Source organism: Mycteria americana, chromosome 5 (assembly GCF_035582795.1).
Source record: "Mycteria americana isolate JAX WOST 10 ecotype Jacksonville Zoo and Gardens chromosome 5, USCA_MyAme_1.0, whole genome shotgun sequence".
In the NCBI taxonomy this organism is placed as follows: Eukaryota; Metazoa; Chordata; class Aves; order Ciconiiformes; family Ciconiidae; genus Mycteria; species Mycteria americana.
The window spans coordinates 44,094,712-44,113,272 of record NC_134369.1 but is presented as its reverse complement, the minus strand read 5'-3'; the positions used below and the strand labels follow the sequence as shown (position 1 = coordinate 44,113,272).

Sequence of the window (18,561 nt, the reverse complement as noted above, 5' to 3'; positions counted from 1 at the left end):
AAGACTATCCAGTTGTTCTGAACAGAAGAGACTAATACATTCAGCTGAAACTGCAAAGAATTAAGGTGGCAGATGGTAATTACTGATACTGGAAGTAAGCCTGGATAAAGGTGGTTGGAACTTCTGTTTAATGTCTGACCTATAAGGTGTTGCATTCACAGCATAAAACTCTTTCGTGTCTAGATGGGAATGTGGCTCATTATGGACACATTAGAGAAAAAAATTACTTCTGCTAAAGCACAAATACCAACTTTCCTTGTACATTTCTTTCCCAAGAAAAGACTTGATTAAGCCATGAGATAACCATAGATGAGGATGGCATGTGTATCACCAGATGAAATTCCCTTTCCATATGTCTGTACAATGTCAGAGATGGAAGTCTGATTTCCATTTCGTTATCTTTCAGATTGTTACTGATGAAGTGATGGCTATTTACTTGACATTTTATTCCACAATATTAAGAACATGAGACACAGGATTGAATGCATGCGTCTGATCCTGAGTTTGTGCATGTGGAAGACAGAGAAAGAGAGACTGTAAGTTAAATACATAAATTCAGTTTGAGGTGTGAAGTTTTACAAGTCACCTGTGACTTAAGAAACTCCAGCAACCCAAGTAAAATGATCACTCTAGCATATGGTATTCCTGCCCTTTCACTAGAAGCAACTAACTCAAGGAGAAGAGAATTGAAGGCCAGTTACACGTGCCGTTTGACAACTTCAAAGCACTTACCACTACAATAATATATGCAATACTCCAACTGCATATATTGGACACTAGAAACCCAGTTTTCAAAGTGGTTATGTAAGTAAAACCACTAGATTCTGAAATCATGCTCTCTGTTATCTGCTGACAATATCGAAGACTGTCCCGATAATAGAGCTTCCCAGTTTTTAAATAATGGAAGACATCAGAAAAAATACTGGTGTGTTGGCTTTAATATTACAGTACATGCATCATACTGATGTTTGCAGATTAGAAATCTAGAGCTGATAAAAGACACTGAGAAAAAGCAAAATATCTACTCACAAATATGATATTTCTCTGCACTGATCACAAAGATGCCAAAACACTTCATTTGTACATTCTTTTTGTATCAAAGTATTAATCTAAATGTTGTAGTCATAGCAGCATGATTGGATGGCCAGGACAAGTTACAAGTCTGAAGTAATAAAGAAAGGACTGTTACCATTCTCTAACTTTTGCTCTGTCTTGTTGTCCATTTCACAAATTCATCCTCATATTAAAACACTGAGCAGGATGTAATTGTTCTGGACTGCAGTGTTTAGTCCACCCACTAGGTGTGAGACCAGTGTCACTATAAAACTGTCTGTCAAGGAGCATTCCCAGAATCCCAAACTGTGGTAGATATTAAACAGCTTCACCAAGTTTTCATTTTTTTCATGAAAATCACTTCTCTATGTACTGAAGACTGTTTGTTTAGAATGGCTGTAAAAACTGTAAAATTATGCGCAACTGAGTGGGAGATGATCCTGGAAGTGTGGGATGCTTAATTACATATCAAGAGGAAATTACACTGGTTTTCTCTTTCCCTTCATACAAAGGTTTGTTTAACCACTTCAGTCTCTGTTATCGAGCCATCTACTATGTCTGTGATTTTAGGTTTACTTTATTAAACATATTTTTACCTCTTCTTCTTCTATTCTTCAAATCCTGTCTGCTTCCATTATTAACCCACTGACAGACAAGTCCATTACAGAGTTAAGACAATCTTCCCAAGAGTGCTTTTTACCTGAGACAACTAAGTCAGATTTCAATATTCTAAGCATTAGGCCCAATGCCTTAACCAGTTTCATGTTTATTTCTCTGAAGCTGGAATGGAAAAGTAGAAATGTTTTTCAGTAACATAGCAATTATTCTGGAAAGGAACATGTCCAGAAGTACAGACTACATATATATATTTCTAGAGTACACCATTATTCTTTTAACTTACCAGCCTTTAGGTTCTGATGATATGCTCTGAACTGTTACACAAAAAAACCAAAACTTAATTCAAACATTTACTTGCACAACAAAAATATCCAGATCCAAAAATTATAGTCATGAACTAACTGTCCAAATGCATGCTGGGAGTAGAACTTAGAACTGATCCTAAGAACACTATTCCATACAATTTTGCGTGAAGGAGAATGTTTACTATGGGCAAATGCTATTAAGATTTGTATACTTTTCAAGGACATTAGTTACACGATTAACTTACAAGCTCTTCATAAAGCAATGAACTTTCCACCAAACTACGGGTTAAATAGATCAGGGTAATATTCAGGCAGTAACACTCACAGCCACTAGATAAGAAAGTATGTCATGTTGTTTTTCAACACTACTCTTTACAGTTTATTGAAAGCAATAGTGTTCCAGTAGGCCTTTCCTGATGGAGAAGTGGCCCAATTATAAAGACATCAGTTACAAAACAAGTGGTCCAAGACATCTCCAGAAGGGGAAAAAAACCAAGATACACACACATATGCAAACATTCCTCCTATTTTCCAGGTAATTTAGATTATTACTTACTATTGCCATCAGGAGAAAACCCCTACTGTTAGCTAAGTGTCTTAAGATTCTGAAAGAAAGTCAGATGTACTGTATGTCATGTTTACTATTCATAATTTTAGATCAGTACTTGTTGGAAGGTATCATGGCAATTCTGAGATTTATTTTTAAAGGTACTTCTCAATGGGGCAAGAAGGCAAAACCTTATATCCTCCAATTTAAGCTGAATACAGTCATCATTTTTTTATCTATAAAAATGACAGAAAATAGTTTTAGTAAATACTTACTTAAAGAAGAGATCTTTAAGTAAGTTTTTCTAAGATTGTACAGAGGATACAAGGCATTAGAAGAGCTTAGGCATCAAAAATATTTAAAATCCCTTAAGTCTTCTATAGCAATCACTAAACCACTATGAAACTTACATACAATAAAATGAAAAATTTCATAAGCAAAATCTGAATTCTTGAATACAAATGTTGAGAATGTATTTCTAGAGTGCAGAATGTCCCCCTCTCCCTTCCACTCTCCATTGCTTGCATAAAAGATGCCATAGCGCTATGAAAACATGTTTAAAAAGTCCTAAGGGAAAAGTTTCCTAGGGTCTTTGAAATTCCTCCTTTTCCTATTTCTTTAGAGATTTCTCAGACCAACACTGTTCCTGTAGTTTCTCAAACAAGGAAAAAAGTAAAATACCCTCTAGATATAATCTTTAGATTTCCTATTACACTTCTCGGGTTCCTTTTGGCTTTTGAAATAAATGCAAACTGAAATCTACAGTTACATTATCAACTGTATTTTAATTTTAGTTAATCTTTCAGCATGAAGAAGTAGATGGTATTTGACTGCGCTGTTGCCCATACTTACAAGAATCATATAGGGATGTGATTTAATGAATCGAACAACCTGAAAATACTTTTTGTTTGGTAATTCTTTTGTCTCCTTGTGTTTTTATGTAACTGTAGGCACAAAAAAAGCATTGCTTCAGGTTCCTATCTCTATGATAAAAAGCACAGGGCAAGGAGCTACCACCTATCTACATGAAAAATTTACTGCAACATAAACCATGCCTCCATTTCTCCCTTTTCAAGCAAATATTTAAATATAATAATTCCAAGCTAGGGATTTTACAATTTTCATACAAAATCAAGCTAGATTTTAGAACACTTTTTATGTGATAATTTTGATTAAGCAGTTACACTTTTGGCCATGGATGAGTCAAGCTGTTCAGAGATATAGGATCATATTATTAGTGGTGTAGAAATTTAACTTTGAGCTAGTCTGTTTACCTTAACAGACCTAACTATGAAACCAAGTGTTGCTCCACTGCCTACTCCCTAAAGTAAAAGCTATGTGGCACAGGAGCGTTTTCCACCATGCAAGTGATGAGGGATATCAGTTCAAATTGTGTCTCCTGCAAAAAGGTCTTTTTCTGTATTTTTGTTTCATTGTTATCCTTGGCTCTTGCTCTACCACCTCTAAGATCATTCTTGCTATGTAGAATTATGGTAAGAAAACGCCAGAACATTTCATGTAATCCTAGCCAAGAGCTACTCTACAAACTACTCTCGAGGAAGCACTGAATATCAATGCAAAGAACTGTCTGGCATCAGAATCTGAAAATCTACTCAGCACAACCATGTCTCTTATTTCTAGAAACAGGAATCTTGAATTTTTCTCCAAATTTCAGCCTGCTGCATGCCAAGATGTTAAGAGTTACTAGATTGCTCTGCTGCATATTCTTTGCTTAGAACACATTGGAAAAATCAACACTTTCCAATGCACGCTCCCTCAACCACCTTTGCTTACTACTGATGGTAATGAAAAGTCATGGACCTTATGCCAGAAGTTTCCATTGTGTGTAGTGTCCCTACGCTGCTCGCACCAATTTGGATAAGTATGCTTTGTATTTAAAATGCTCTTACAAATATTAAGTTTGGCAACTGGTAAGTACTATAGCCCTCTTTAATAATTAATATCCACAAAATGATGATAGGTGTCAATACTTTATTCTTAAAGTACTTGTATGCAACATATGCACTATTATGGAGGACTTAAACTCAGAGCAAAAAGATTTGTGAAAAGGCATATGACCTTCTTCCCACTACAATGGCCATCCCCTAATTAAGCAATGCATCTGATAGTCATTAACAGGAATGAGATAATGAATCACTTTCTCTCTTCTTTGTTAATTTGCTGTAACCAAGCGGCTAATGGATGTCAGAGCTGAGTGATTGCACTGATTATAGTGATTTATAGTTGCAACAAAACAATTTAAAACCATTCTGATTATTCATGTTAAAGATGCTTTATGTTTTGTTTACTAAATGTTTTATGTTCCCCCTCATGCCCCTCTACACACAATGAGACAGGTCTTCCTGGAAAACTTGAAAGTTCTCAGGTTTTTTTATTGTTTCAGAGTAAGGCATTTCATTTTGTTTGTAAAAAAAAAAGTTTACCCAGTAGAAATGAAAAGCCTTAGGGTGGAAAGAAAACTTCAGTGGTGCCTAGTTCAAAAGAAGACGGAAATAAGAGGAAATAAGGCAAACTTCAAGCCACTTACCTTAGGGCTCCCAGTCCCTTCCTCATTCTCTGCAGACACATCAGTAGCCAGTATCTCTGCTTTGATGATATCCAGAGCCCTAAGAATCCAGCTGTGTTGCCGTTTGATTTGCCTCTGTAGTTCCTTCCATTGACTTGCAATCATCTGCAGCATGTCCTTCAGTCCTTCTCCAAAATGAAGGGGAAAAAAGTAAAAGCTATAAACTCATCTGCATCTTTAAAAATTATTCTTTATTCAAAGAATTAGCAGGATATTTAAAAGAATAAATGCAACAAGAATTTTAATGTATTTTCTCAGCAATAAATCCAAGACGTGCTATTGTTCATACTGCAAAACAATGCTATAGGGTCAAAACATTTCTTTTAGCCATCATGTTATATTTTGATTATGTTTCAGCTGACAATTTCAAGAAAAGGAAAATCCCACATAAACTGTGATTTCTATGCAGTAGGGAATGCTATGGTAATCTCACCCCTGTAATATCTAGTCTTTATCTCAAAACATTTCATAATCTTCCAAATACATTTTTCTGATCTCCAACTCCTACAAATATTTTCTGTAGTTTACACATTACCATTTTCTAAGTATATGATGTCTCTGCTATGGCTTCTATACCTTTTTGGAACTATACGGAGAAGTCACTAATTTCCTATAGCTTTCACATTACACAGATCTGTCTGATGCTGTGAAACAATAGAGGCATATGATCAGAAAACAGTAGACCAAAGGATAACTTCAACCTGGATGAAAAGCATGCTAAGCAGGCCAAAATTAAGATGGCATTCCATAGCAGTATATGCTGATTAAAACCCTATTATCATACAAGTCACATAAATACCTAAAAATATACGGGGTGGTGGGGATAGAGAAAGGGAAAACAGTGTATCTCTCCCCCTCCTCTCAATTTAAGGCCTCTGCAGAAAAAGGCAAGCATAACCAAAGGAAAAAGGTATTTTTAATTTTAATCCATTCCTCATAAATATATTAAAATCTATGTAAGAATTAGTTTAAGTGGCAAAATAAAGCTTTACCAATGCAATTACCCATGCAGAATATGTAAAAATATATATATATTTGAAATCCTAATTCATTATCTTAATGTTATTTCCATTGCACCTACATCAAAGAATGTGTCAGTGTGAAGTTTTCAGTGATGTGATTTCAATTGAAACTCAGCTGAGCAGCAAGACCAAAATAAAATGAACAGACTATTTGCAGGCAGTATTTCATTTTATAAGTATCACTGCATTGTATGCAGTATATGAAACATTTATAAATCTTGAAGGTCAATCTGATAATGTAAATATTAATAATACATAAGGAAGTGAATATATGCAGTAATTTACAGCAATGCTTCTTCATTCTTTAATAGTCTGGAGACATAAAGACTTGCAATATTTCAGAAGGATTTACCTGATTTGTGAGATACAATAAGCTCAAGAAGTTGACGTCCTTCTTCTACCACTGCTTCTTTTAAAGCACAGTGGCTATCTACATTCAACTTAAAACTCTGCAAAAAAAGAAAAGAAAAAAAAAGAGAGAGAAAAAAACTCAGTATCAGACATTGGAGAGGCAGTTATCATAAAACACACGTACAAAATTACGTGCTGCTTTTTATCAAGAACCATATCCCCATTTACCCAATAGCCAAACTAATTTGCGATACTAAAAGCTATTGATATTTTGGATCTGGGCTCAAAATGTTTCCATTAGATCAGCAAAGTGCATCTGTGTTGAAACAGCTGACAAATCTAGAAATTCATTAGGTTTTATGAAAAGTCACAACCCGTAGGCTATATCTGGAGTAACAGTGTTCTATAAAATACACTAAATTTATGCCACCACATATGAGCTCTGGTTTTTTCAGATTTCTTTGAAATGTTGGTGATAGCACTATTTATGAAACCATAAAAAAATTACAGCATTGAATATATTGGCCTTATGTGCACTCATACAAATCTATTAATAATGTGTTTCTGAGTTAACTCTCATATCCGTTTTCAAAGAACAAATCAGACCGCTTTAGATCTCTGCATTCTTAATTTGCAAAGCAAGTATTTTTCATCCTTTTTTGCACTAATATTTGTTACTAGCTTACAAAAGATCTCTGCTTTAACAGTGATTAAAATATTTTGTTTCTTTTTTTAATTTATTTTTTATTTTTACAAATTGCATTAAAATCTAGTAATAGAGAGAGGAACTGGAAACATGGTCCGCTACTATATGTTATGCCATTTCATACACCAGTAATAACTTCGATAAATTTGTGAATTATTTGCCAGAGCTTCTCACTCATACTTGCGTGTAAGAAAGAGAAACAAAATACAATAAAGAAAGGGGTACTTGCTGTATTTAAACATAAATCATGTGCAGCCCTGAACAGAGACACGCATGCAACTCTTGTTCTCTTTGAAATGTCTACAGAATGAATGAAAACAATATTTGACCCCTTGGAAGAAAAGAGTTTTGCCTTCTCTTGGGAATGAGTTAACCGGCAGAGATGAAAGGAGACTTTGCAAGTCACATTTGTAGCTTCTGGTTTTTATAAAACTTATTTATACTTCCACAGATACTAGTGACCATGCTAGTACTGAAGTAGCAAACACCACAAAATACTCAAATGCCCTCATTTCTTAGGGAAGCGACCATTTCCTTTCTTTCCTAACTCCTGTAGTCAGGCTGATTGGCATAGCAGAAAATAATATTGCCAGAACTGTAATAAAATGATGTTCTTTTACCGTATTTGTCATGGTTGAAAGAGGCATGTTGCTCAGACAGACTCTTAACAGTCTTTCAGGCAGCAGTGTACCTGACAGTTAGTGACAGAATGTTTTCGAGAATTCTCCATTCAAATAAAGAGCAATAAACAGGAATTTTGCTACCTTCAGCATTTTGTCTAGCCCAATTTTCCTTGTATGGGCATCTGAATATATTGTTTTGTACCAGCTGTTGAACAACTGGATCAGCCAAGAGAAGTTAAAAAGGAAAAAGGATGCCTAGTTTATGTCTGGCCCTTTCTTAAATCTAGAGTTTTATGAACCCAAATCTAGAAGTTCTTTTTCCTTTGTAAGAGCACGTCTGAACAAGCACTGACAATATTTAATTTACTGTTTACTTAAAACAGGCTTGTACTGAATAGTTTGTAATCATGCACTTCACAGGAAATGCACTATGCGTGTGCCTCACACAGCAAAAGAGAACCTAAAGGACCTGAGAGTAGGTTCTGTAATTTCATATAATTGAAGTTGAGTATAGATGCAGCTGGATGTGGCAGTGTCTCGAGATGATGTGGATGTGTTTGATAGGAAAATTGGAAAAGATGAGGTATTCTTTTTCATTAGGAAAAAAAAAGAGACTTGCTGTCCTAGAAAAGATTCATTTAACATAACGCACCAGATACTACAATACAGCTTGATTTTCAGGTGCACCTATTAACCAGTAATAATGTTAAACTGAAGAAGCAAAATATGATGAATAAAGATGGGGCCAAACTTTTGGGGTTTGACTAGCAATATTCTCCTTGTGCAAAATTCTGATTTTATGGATAAATTATGCGTGGCACAAATACCGTGAACATAGATGAAATTTAGCAGAAATAAACTCTTATCAGCACAGAGGCATTAAAAGGAGGGAACCATTCATATAAGTATAAACACAAACAGAAGCGAAGGAAATTGTCAGTTGATGAAGCGAAGTAAGAGTTTTGGCTTTAGAATTATATACATATATGTAATTTCTTACGGGTGGTAATTTCCTAAGAAAAAGGAACAAATGGACAAGGAACACTGGAAAGAATAGCCCCCAATCAGTGCATCAGTGCTCGTGGTTCCTCATACCTGCAGGGCTGGAAATGTGACACATGATACAGAGTTGAAGATGTAACAAGTATTACATGTCTATACAATGGAGAGATGCAAATTTGCACAGCTAAAGACAAAATCAGAGCAAATATTTGGAATGGAGGAGGACCTTCAAACACAGAGGTCCTCTCCCATCCTGGATATTTCCCGTTCCCTAATGTTTACTTATGGCATTTGGAAAATTGTAACTCTAACGGCGTGTGACCCAGGTACTCTGCTCCCCTCCTCCTCTGATCTTCCCTGATAATGAATGGAGCCTTCGCATCTGAAGAGAGGAAAGGAGAAGTGGAGGGAAGTCAATTAATCAAAGCCATTTTTCCAGACACATTTGCAGCTACGGAGCAGTCTAAATATCACACATGAACACATATACGTTATGGAAAATGCATGTGCATTGGCCTGACAGCAGCTTTTTAAACAACACATTAATGTCATCCCTAGCACTAGAGTGTATATAATGTAGTTTACAAGCTGCAACAAGCAAAATTTCCTTCTGAAGTTCTCTGCACTTTTCCCAGTCACCATGCACCTATATATAAATATCAACTGTTCTTATTTAGCAAGAAAGGAAAAGTGAGGCAGGAATCATGCAGTTTTATTAAAGCTACAGAACTGTAAATAAACAGGAATAAAGACCCCAAAAGGGTAAGTACAAAGCCCCAGGAGTGCTATCTTCTGCTGACTGCATGGGGCAAAGGAGCCCAGCCTTCACAAAATGAAGCTGTCCCCTGACTTTTAAGAAACTGATCCATCGGACAACAATACTGTAGAACCTCCATGGGGAAAAAAGCAGCACCTCCTGATCTATACTGGGCTCTGAACACACTAGAAATAAGAGAGCACTTTTCCAGCATATAATAATTTCTCCCTCTCAGCTCATTTGTCTGCACAACTGGGGATGAGAAAAATTATTTGAAAAAAAAATTTATTTGAAGTTCCCCTGACGATTTATTTTATGGCTGTAGATACTTAAATTTAGGAAATTTCTTTTGAGTAGGTATCCTACAGTATGTACATATCGAGCTCTGGCATGCAATCTTTCACTGTTTTGCAACCCTCTGTTCTTAGCAAATCCTGGTCATTTGACAAAACGCAACCCAGGTCTTGACCTATTCGTATCTGCACTAAGGACAGTCAAATATTAAATATTTTTGTTTCCAGAGGCACACAGACTTTGCATAAGCAAGTATTTTTTTTTAAATCATGATGTGTCCAACTAATTATTTCCAGTGTACTTTGTATCTCCGAAACACAAATAAGCAACTAGGTATCATGTGAACCTACAATGTATACATAAATATAGATTAGTTTAAATGACACAGCAGGTTACACCTATTGCCAGATTAAGATACTGTATTAAAAGAGATATTTTCTTTTTCTCAGCCAATCATACTATTAGCATGTGTGGTATACTGGAATACCCCTGAGACCTAATTTTCTTGAAGTTCATTGTTGATCTGTTTAAATACCTTTGAGAAAAATATCACTGCTGCTACGGCATTTATTTTTTAGAGCAATGGTTTTTAGAGCAGACAATTTTTTAGAGCAGACAATTAAAATTATCTAGAGTGACCTAAGATTTTAGAATTTGAAATAGAAAGCTTAATTTAAAATTTCCTAATAGTCAGGTGCATTTTTGGTGAAAACCACAATATTACTAAAATATGGACTCCTATATTTAGGTACAGTTGAATGCATATTTTGGCTAAGAATGTAGCACTTTTAATTATAACACTCACTGTGACAGCTATAATTCAATTGTGAAATTTAGCGTGATGGGAACAGTTTCTGGTAGAAAAGAAATGGGATTCTTTGACTGAGACAATCCTGGAAGGATAACCAAACTCCCACAAATATTATCAGCAATGTTATGTTTTGGATAGGGAGACAATTTCAACACACAGTAAAGTTCTAAGAAAATGGAGCAACAAACGTGTGTCACTTAGTTATTAAATATATGCTATATACCAATAACCTCCAAGAAAAAAAAAGGTTGAAAAATTTATTTTCATTTTTTTAAATTACATTTCATTTGTCTTAAAGGGAACATGACTTAAAACAGTTCCTGAAAAATTATTCTTATATTCTTAATATACAGTTACTTTTGCAACTGTATTGGTCCTGGCACAGTTACCTCCCAACAGCTTGCTGTGACGAAATACCAAGATATCAAGTACTGAATTCAACTTTTGATTATGGAAAGGTAGCTGTCTATTTTTTTCTTTTTTTTTTTCTTGAGATGTTCTGACCACACAGAAAGTCTCTGCTTGGTCACTGCCTAGTATTTATGTATTCGAGTTAATACCTTAATAAGCCATGTAATAACATAGTGGTATTTTCATACTCCTGAACGCTACCTACCAATGACATTCAGTACATCAAAAAAATAACTACCATGTAAGCTGCCCTTATATTAACATGGAAATGGTCATATATTTAGCATTCTAATGACATAATACTAAGTATATAATTAATTCGTCAATGGTTATATGAAATGGATATTCATATGCAATTTGTACATGGAAAAAGATCCCATCTTCTATGAAATAGTGCATTTCACACACTACATCTACAAATATATCGTCAAACTATTTGACTTTTTAACAATTGGGAAATATCTTATTTAGGAAAGCCTCACATTTTTCATCAGGGATATAAAGCCTACTTAGTATTAGAAGTTGCTAGGGTATGTTTTCCTGGGAATTAAATGTTACATGTGAAACGGTTCCAGTCAATGTCTCCTTCGTTCATGTTTTCCATAAAACCTAAGTGACTAAAACGAATTTTTTATTTTCTTCTTTTAAGCTGTATTTCTGTCTGAGTGACACTCCACCTCTTAAACAGAACACAAGTACTATGGAAATGCTTTATGCAGCTCCATAGTCAAGGCTGATTTTTACCACAATAGCAGGGATCCTACCTTTGCTTTTTAAGGAGAACATGGTGAATCCTCCTCTGAAGCTGCAGCACTCACTAAAAGTCTTTTTCTTCCCTCCCTGAGACTGAGAACATACCCTCCCTATAGCAATGATGGCCAAGGGGCCAATTATGTCCAACTGCTAAGCAAATCTCTAATGCCTAATACAATATGACCATCATTTTCCATAGATGAACCACACATTATTTCCTTCTGTAACCAATGGGAGCTGGTAGATATTTTTTAAGATTGAATAGCTAGTGGAAAGAAGATGTGGTCTTCTACCCCCTGCAACAATGAGAAAGCTTTAAAAGACAATAATTTATTGGGTTTCTGTGGGACTAATTCCTTCCACTGGCATCTGTAGGCAGATAAAAATGGGCAAAACAACAATATCACTGTCTATGTTGATTCACAGTATCAGATTATAATCTAAAATGCCTTTAAAATTGACATAAAACTGATCTGGGAACATCACTACTGAAATCCCATAATCATCATCTCATGCTGGCATTGTGCCACTGTAGATGTAGATCAGATGTAAGATGGTTTGACTGCTCAGACAATCTCTTTGTGTAAGTTTATCATTCATTTAAACATAATATTAACTGAACATTCTGAGTTCAAAATGTTTAGTAATGAGATAATTATAGCAACTCCGGGAATGATTTTACCTTCTGATCACTGATATGTATTCTCCACCGTTCACTTAATCTGAATGCACTTTTTGCCTGGGAGGACCAAGGACATTTATGAAGAGACAAACTGGTGGGAGTTTAGTGAACAGCAAACAAAACTTGTTAAAAGGTGGAAATGGTGGAAGATTATGAGAAATAAACAAGACTGACTAAATGATGATTAAGAGAAAGGGCCATTATTATCTACTTATATTCCACGAATCTGAACACCAAGCAGAAAGAAGACTTATTAGCATAGTACAGTATTAGAGGGTATAGTAGATGGGACTAATGGAATTAAATTAAGAAAGAGAAAATTTAAGATAAATACCAGTGAAATTGCCCCCGAAAATCAGATCTATTATATTGTGTAATAATCTCCTAAGGGAAACAGTGAAAGCCCTGATCTCTTGAGACCTTAAATCTAGACTGGATAAAAATGCAGGAGTAAGGACTGCAATGTAATGGGCTGACAGAGCAGCAGCCTAGGTCTTTCACATGCCACAGAATTTGTGACGGGCCAACAAAACTAAATACAAAGGGGCAGGCTCTACCCCAGCAGTCCTACAGTAATTCATACTTTTGTAAAACCACCTCACCCCTTTCTTCTCCGTCACAGCTTCTGCCATTCTGGTATTAGGCAATCAATGTTTTTTCCCTTTGTTAGCTCTTAAACATGAATAACACAATCTTCTTCACATCAAATACTTTAGGTCCCCCAATTTCTGTTTCTCATTCCTCGTTGTGTTTGTCATCTCTTAGGCAATTTAGACAAGTTTTGAATGCATAATTTTAGATGTGGAGAAAAAGGATAGTTAGCCCAACTCTCCAGGAAGTCTATTTTGCAGATTTAGTTTAGAAGGCATAGAGGCTATTTTTGCAGATATTTTGTACTTCAAACTCACGTAAATTCTTCTGCTGCCAACTCTAATTTCTTTTTTGTGTTTCACTACATAAATTTCTCTTTGCTTTTGTCTGTCTAAACATTTTACATTGTTAAAAAAAAAGTTAACGTGAGGCTTCCTAAATTGAATCTCAGTTTGTTTATTATCAAGAGACAACGAGGGATGGAAGAACACAGGCATGAAAGCACACGGGCAAAAAGGCTATACAATGAAACAATTGCTAAGTTGCCATAAGCATGGTGAACTGCACATCCAGTCCACCATATATAACTGTCCTTGATCATTTCTTGTCTTCTTGAGATACTCAGGAAATAATCTGCAGAAGTCACAGTCTTCTGACTCCTTTTTCTATCAAGATGACATTAGTCTGGCTGATCTTACACGTTTCTAGGTACACTTCTTCCCCCTGGAGACCCACCACGCCCAAAAGCTATTTCATCGAAATAGTTGTACTGTCCTACCACATGCGGAAAAAAGCCAACCAAGAGAAAAGAGCTTTCCAACCCAAAGATAAATTCATGGGGCATAGCAGCCTTGGAAAATATGGAGTTACTAAGGAATAAAACCCATAGCCATATATATTATTTAAATATAAATTTGCTAACTTACAGACCAAAAAGCACTCACTGGCACTAAATAACACTATGTAGTTTTAGAACAATCCTTGAAGGATTTTAGTTCTATTAAAATTGCAGGGGAATATGAGGGAGATGTAATTTGCTTTTTATATATGTACAGATATAAGGTTTTATGCAATTTAAAGGTGAACTAAAATGCCTTCTTAGCAAAAGATATCTAATAAACTGAGATCCCAAATTATTAATGCAATTCATCTGTAGAGTTAAGAAATGAAAAAAAAAATCATAGGAGATGTGAAGAAAAACATTTACCAATCAAGACCTCCATTCATGCCCTGAATTTTCTATATTTCTGCTGAAAGCTTTGGCATTGGAAACACCAAAACACAGACAGCAATTGTATTACTTCTAGTACTTAAAGTGTGAATGATATTATGCCTCTGAGAGACATAGCACAGAACCCATGGGAGTGGACCATAGCTCTTGGCAGGTAAGTAAAAGCAAATATAGTTTAAATGTTGCTGAAAGTGTGCTTGCTTGTCTTTTGAGATCCTGGCATTATATTCTTTTAATGATTTCCAATCCCAGAATTTTTTAAAAATAAATTTCATTTCACTTTCAAAAACAAATTACAGACTACATCTATATTGATCATACCAGCACACTAAAATTTCAGGCAATAGCATACATTTTAATAGACATAAAAATTACAATTAACAGAGTTCCTACATAAGCATTATGCAATTTATTAATAAAATAAACATTACCTTCAAATCAAATTTTTAAAGGTGTTTCAAAAGTTGTTACAATGATAAATTAGTGTAAAGAGCATGACCAAGTTGTCATTCAAATAGTGATTACTCTGCAATTACTATAAAGCTTCCAAGTCAGAACTTATGTGAAATACTTTTTCACTGACATTTCCTGATCAAGTAAGTGCAAAACATTTTATAATGGCAGTTTGATTTCATTATATTATTATAAGCACTGAATCCCCTGCATGCAAACAATTTCTTCTGCAGGCCAGGCATACAATGGACCCAGTGGAATCCCTAACTTTCACCGATCAAGCTTACAGTATCTGTGTTTTGGGATACTTCAGCACCCAAGAGTTTTACAGTTTTGGGTGGTGAGACTTGAGAGGGGATGAACATTTGTAACACTGCCAAACTAAGTTACCCTGCCTTGTTCAGCTTCACCCACAAGTGCAACTGAATTTAAACATTTCCCAAAGTCTGAACGATCTGCGTTTTAATGTGTTCTACAACAGCGTTTGGCCTTGTTTTCTAAGAAAACTACATCAGGTATTTAGTACACACTCAGAGGAATATACCACCCTCTATATTCTTGCACGTAAAAGAACACTGTGTTTTAAGGATCTCATCGCTCCCTCCTCCAAAGCAATAAACATTAGCTTTTAAGCATCCTGGGTATTGGTGAAAATAAAATTCTAATTTTTTTTAAACCTCAAACATCATGAATTAAAAAAAACCCCAGAGAAATACAGTTGTTCTTGAGACATAGATCAAACTTGTTCATATACTATTTTTCCATACACTTAGATCAAAAGACTTCAAAATCCTCACAAGTGATTAGATTTTGGACATTACAATTTTCCCTTCTCCTTTAGTAGAAGAAGCAGAGCTACTTTAGGATGATGTCCTAATATGCTTTGCCTCTGCTTTAACGCTTCCTCTGTCCAGAGATAGCCACAGCTCTCAGAACTAGAAAAGCTGGGACAGCCTCCTGTGGAGCTAGTTAACAACTAATATGTTACAGGCAGGCCCAACACTGCTAACTTTTATTATGGGGTCCTAACCCCCTTCCTATGCACACCTATGTAAATTTGGGGTGGTAGCAAAGAGAAGAAAAGGAGTCCTGGGAAGGTCTGAACCAATCAAAAAACAAAGTAAATGCAATATCCTTTTTTTCCTCACAGCTGTACAAAGTAACTACACAAGGTTAGGCATCTACAAATTTGGAAGACAGGTTTAGAAAAAAGTGGTACTCTTAACAGTATTCAAGCCATTCAGTCTCTGGGAAAATTATTAAGAAATTATTGCTTATGCTACAGGCTTGCACCAAATAAACCTCCTGACAGGGACTGTGTGGTAATAGCTGGGAGCAACAGTATGGGAGAACAGTAAATGGACAGTCCCTTCCTTCATTAAAAACACACATAGTAATAACAGATCTCCATCACAACAGATCTTCTACGTCTCTGATGCTGGCAGCATAAACATGGCCCACTCCTTCTCCTTACAAAGAAAAGATATGTGTCAGCTCTTCCTCACTGCATGACCTTATGGGAAACAATTTTAGATCAAGTGCAGTATTTCTGTATTGGTCAGGACAACAGTACTGTGATTAGCAGGATATATACCTGGATTTTCTCTTATATACCTGATTTTTCTCTTATTTAGTCTCAAAAAAAGTTGCTGAAATTCAAAAGAACAGTCGAAACAGTTTAGCAACCTCTATTTTTCCTGCTGCCAGCAACCATACACTCTCTGGCTCCAGAGTATAACACAGGTACAGCCAAATGTATTAAATGACAGCAACATTTCCTTTTGATGTTCTCAGGCACTTTAACTCAAGAAACAGAAAAACTTACATACAAGTTATTGGGTTTACAGATTTTAAAAGATGAATAATAGTCACAACTGACAACATACATGCATTCCCTTTGTTTAAGGTTGACGTCTTACTTCCTATTGAGTCCTTTTATTTGCCTGTGTTATTTGAAATCCGCTGGGTTGTCTATATCTCTGATAAGTATGTTCTGCAGCCCACTTCCTATGTAAAAGTACATACATTCAGGAACCCATGCATACCCAAAATACCTTTCACGATAACAGCATAAAATCCAGAAATTCACTATCAATAGGCTAAAGAGATTCAAACCAAAGTCCTTAGAGAAGCAAGAGATTAGTCCACTCATGGTGCTCAGACTCTTTAGCACCCTCATCCTGCAGATACTATTGTGTATTTTGAGGAAAAAATCTAAATTGGCTGCCATGGACTCTGGAAATGCCCATATAGTAAAAGCACAGTACATAACTTAGCCATTTCAGAGGCTTTAATACCTTTATTAAAATTACTGTTACCACCGCTACCACAAAGACAGCCAGTAGATTAGCCCAAGGCATGCGTATTTAGCCTTATTTTCAATGAGAAGAGGTATTTAATACTTCTCTAAACTGACATTTTTCAGAAAATGAGATTTTCCAGGGAGATAAGAATTATTTTTTTTCAGACATAGCAGACTTTTTACAAACAGACAATCAGTTATCATGAAATATCACAGAAGCATCATTACTTCACCAGTACAATTTCTAAAACGTGAAAATACAATCTATTTTCTGTATGAAAGCATTTGCTGTTTATAGCTAAGAAAGTGCTGAGCCATGATGTGGCCAGAAACATTTATACTGGACACAGGAAAATTCTTATTTCATTTCTCTTTAGATAATAAAACTCTCAAAACTCCCATATCATAAGAAGAATTTGGTTTTGGAATGGAGATGACATCTAAACTTCCTATACAGAAGAGAAGTAAATGCTAGTGTGAATCAACTTGTATAATTTGTTTTGAAATACTAGTGCTACTTTCTCTGATATTTTTAAGACTGTAGCATGTAAAGTAAATATGGTGACTGAGAAGGTTAATATAATGGAACAATTCTGGGCTAAATGGCACTTTAATGTGGCACCAAAGCTTGCGACTAAATTGAGGTAAAAATTACAGACAGGGATCACACAATTTATTAGAAAAGAAAACCAAGAAATTCTGATTATTGGAAAGGATAACTTAGCATATCCAAAGAACACTTTGTACTGCAATGACTCGATGCAACCCTAACCACTTGTACTTTCTACAGAACAATATTTGCTATTCCAGTTTCAACTAAACAGAACATATATTTTTGCCTAAAAAACCCAACAAACAAATAACCCTAGTGTGAACAATTAATTATTTTCAAGGAGGCCATCCTCCTCCATTCCTTCCATGACTGACAAACAATTTCTCTTCGTGCTATCTGGAGAAACAGGAAACCACCAGCTGCCATCTTTTCTAAGGATATCTTATGTCCACAGTTAAAATGAGAGTAAAGTCAAACATTGAGAGCAGCCCTGCGGAGAAGGACTTGGGGGTACTGATGGATGAAGAGCTGGACAAGAGCCGACGATGGGCGCTCGTAGCCCAGAAAGCCAACTGTATCCTGGGCTGCATGAAAAGAAGCGTGGCCAGCAGGTCAAGGGAGGTGATTCTGCCCCTCTGCTCTGCTCTGGTGAGACCCCACCTGGAGTACTGTGTCCAGCTCTGGAGTCCTCAGCACAGGAAAGACATGGACCTGTTGGAGCAGGTCCAGAGGAGGGCCACAAAAATGATCAGAGGGATGGAACACCTCTGCCATGAAGAAAGGCTGAGAGAGTTGGGGTTGTTCAGCCTGGAGAAGAGAAGGCTCTGGGGACACCTTATTGCTGCCTTTCAGTACTTAAAGGGGGCTTATAAGAAAGATGGGGACAAATTTTTTAGCAGCGCCTGTTGT

General features: G+C 35.9%; 1 protein-coding gene across 1 annotated transcript in view; it reads right to left on the bottom strand.

The window, feature by feature from the left end:
- AKAP6 (A-kinase anchoring protein 6) overlaps positions 1–18,561 on the bottom strand; it is a 234,603-nt gene that overhangs the window by 140,777 nt on the left and 75,265 nt on the right. The window contains exons 5-6 of the mRNA XM_075503120.1: positions 6,485–6,581; positions 5,072–5,235 (exon numbers count right to left, since the gene is read on the bottom strand). Coding sequence (XP_075359235.1) covers positions 5,072–5,235; positions 6,485–6,581 — 261 coding nt within the window. The remainder of the gene's footprint in view (positions 1–5,071; positions 5,236–6,484; positions 6,582–18,561) is intronic.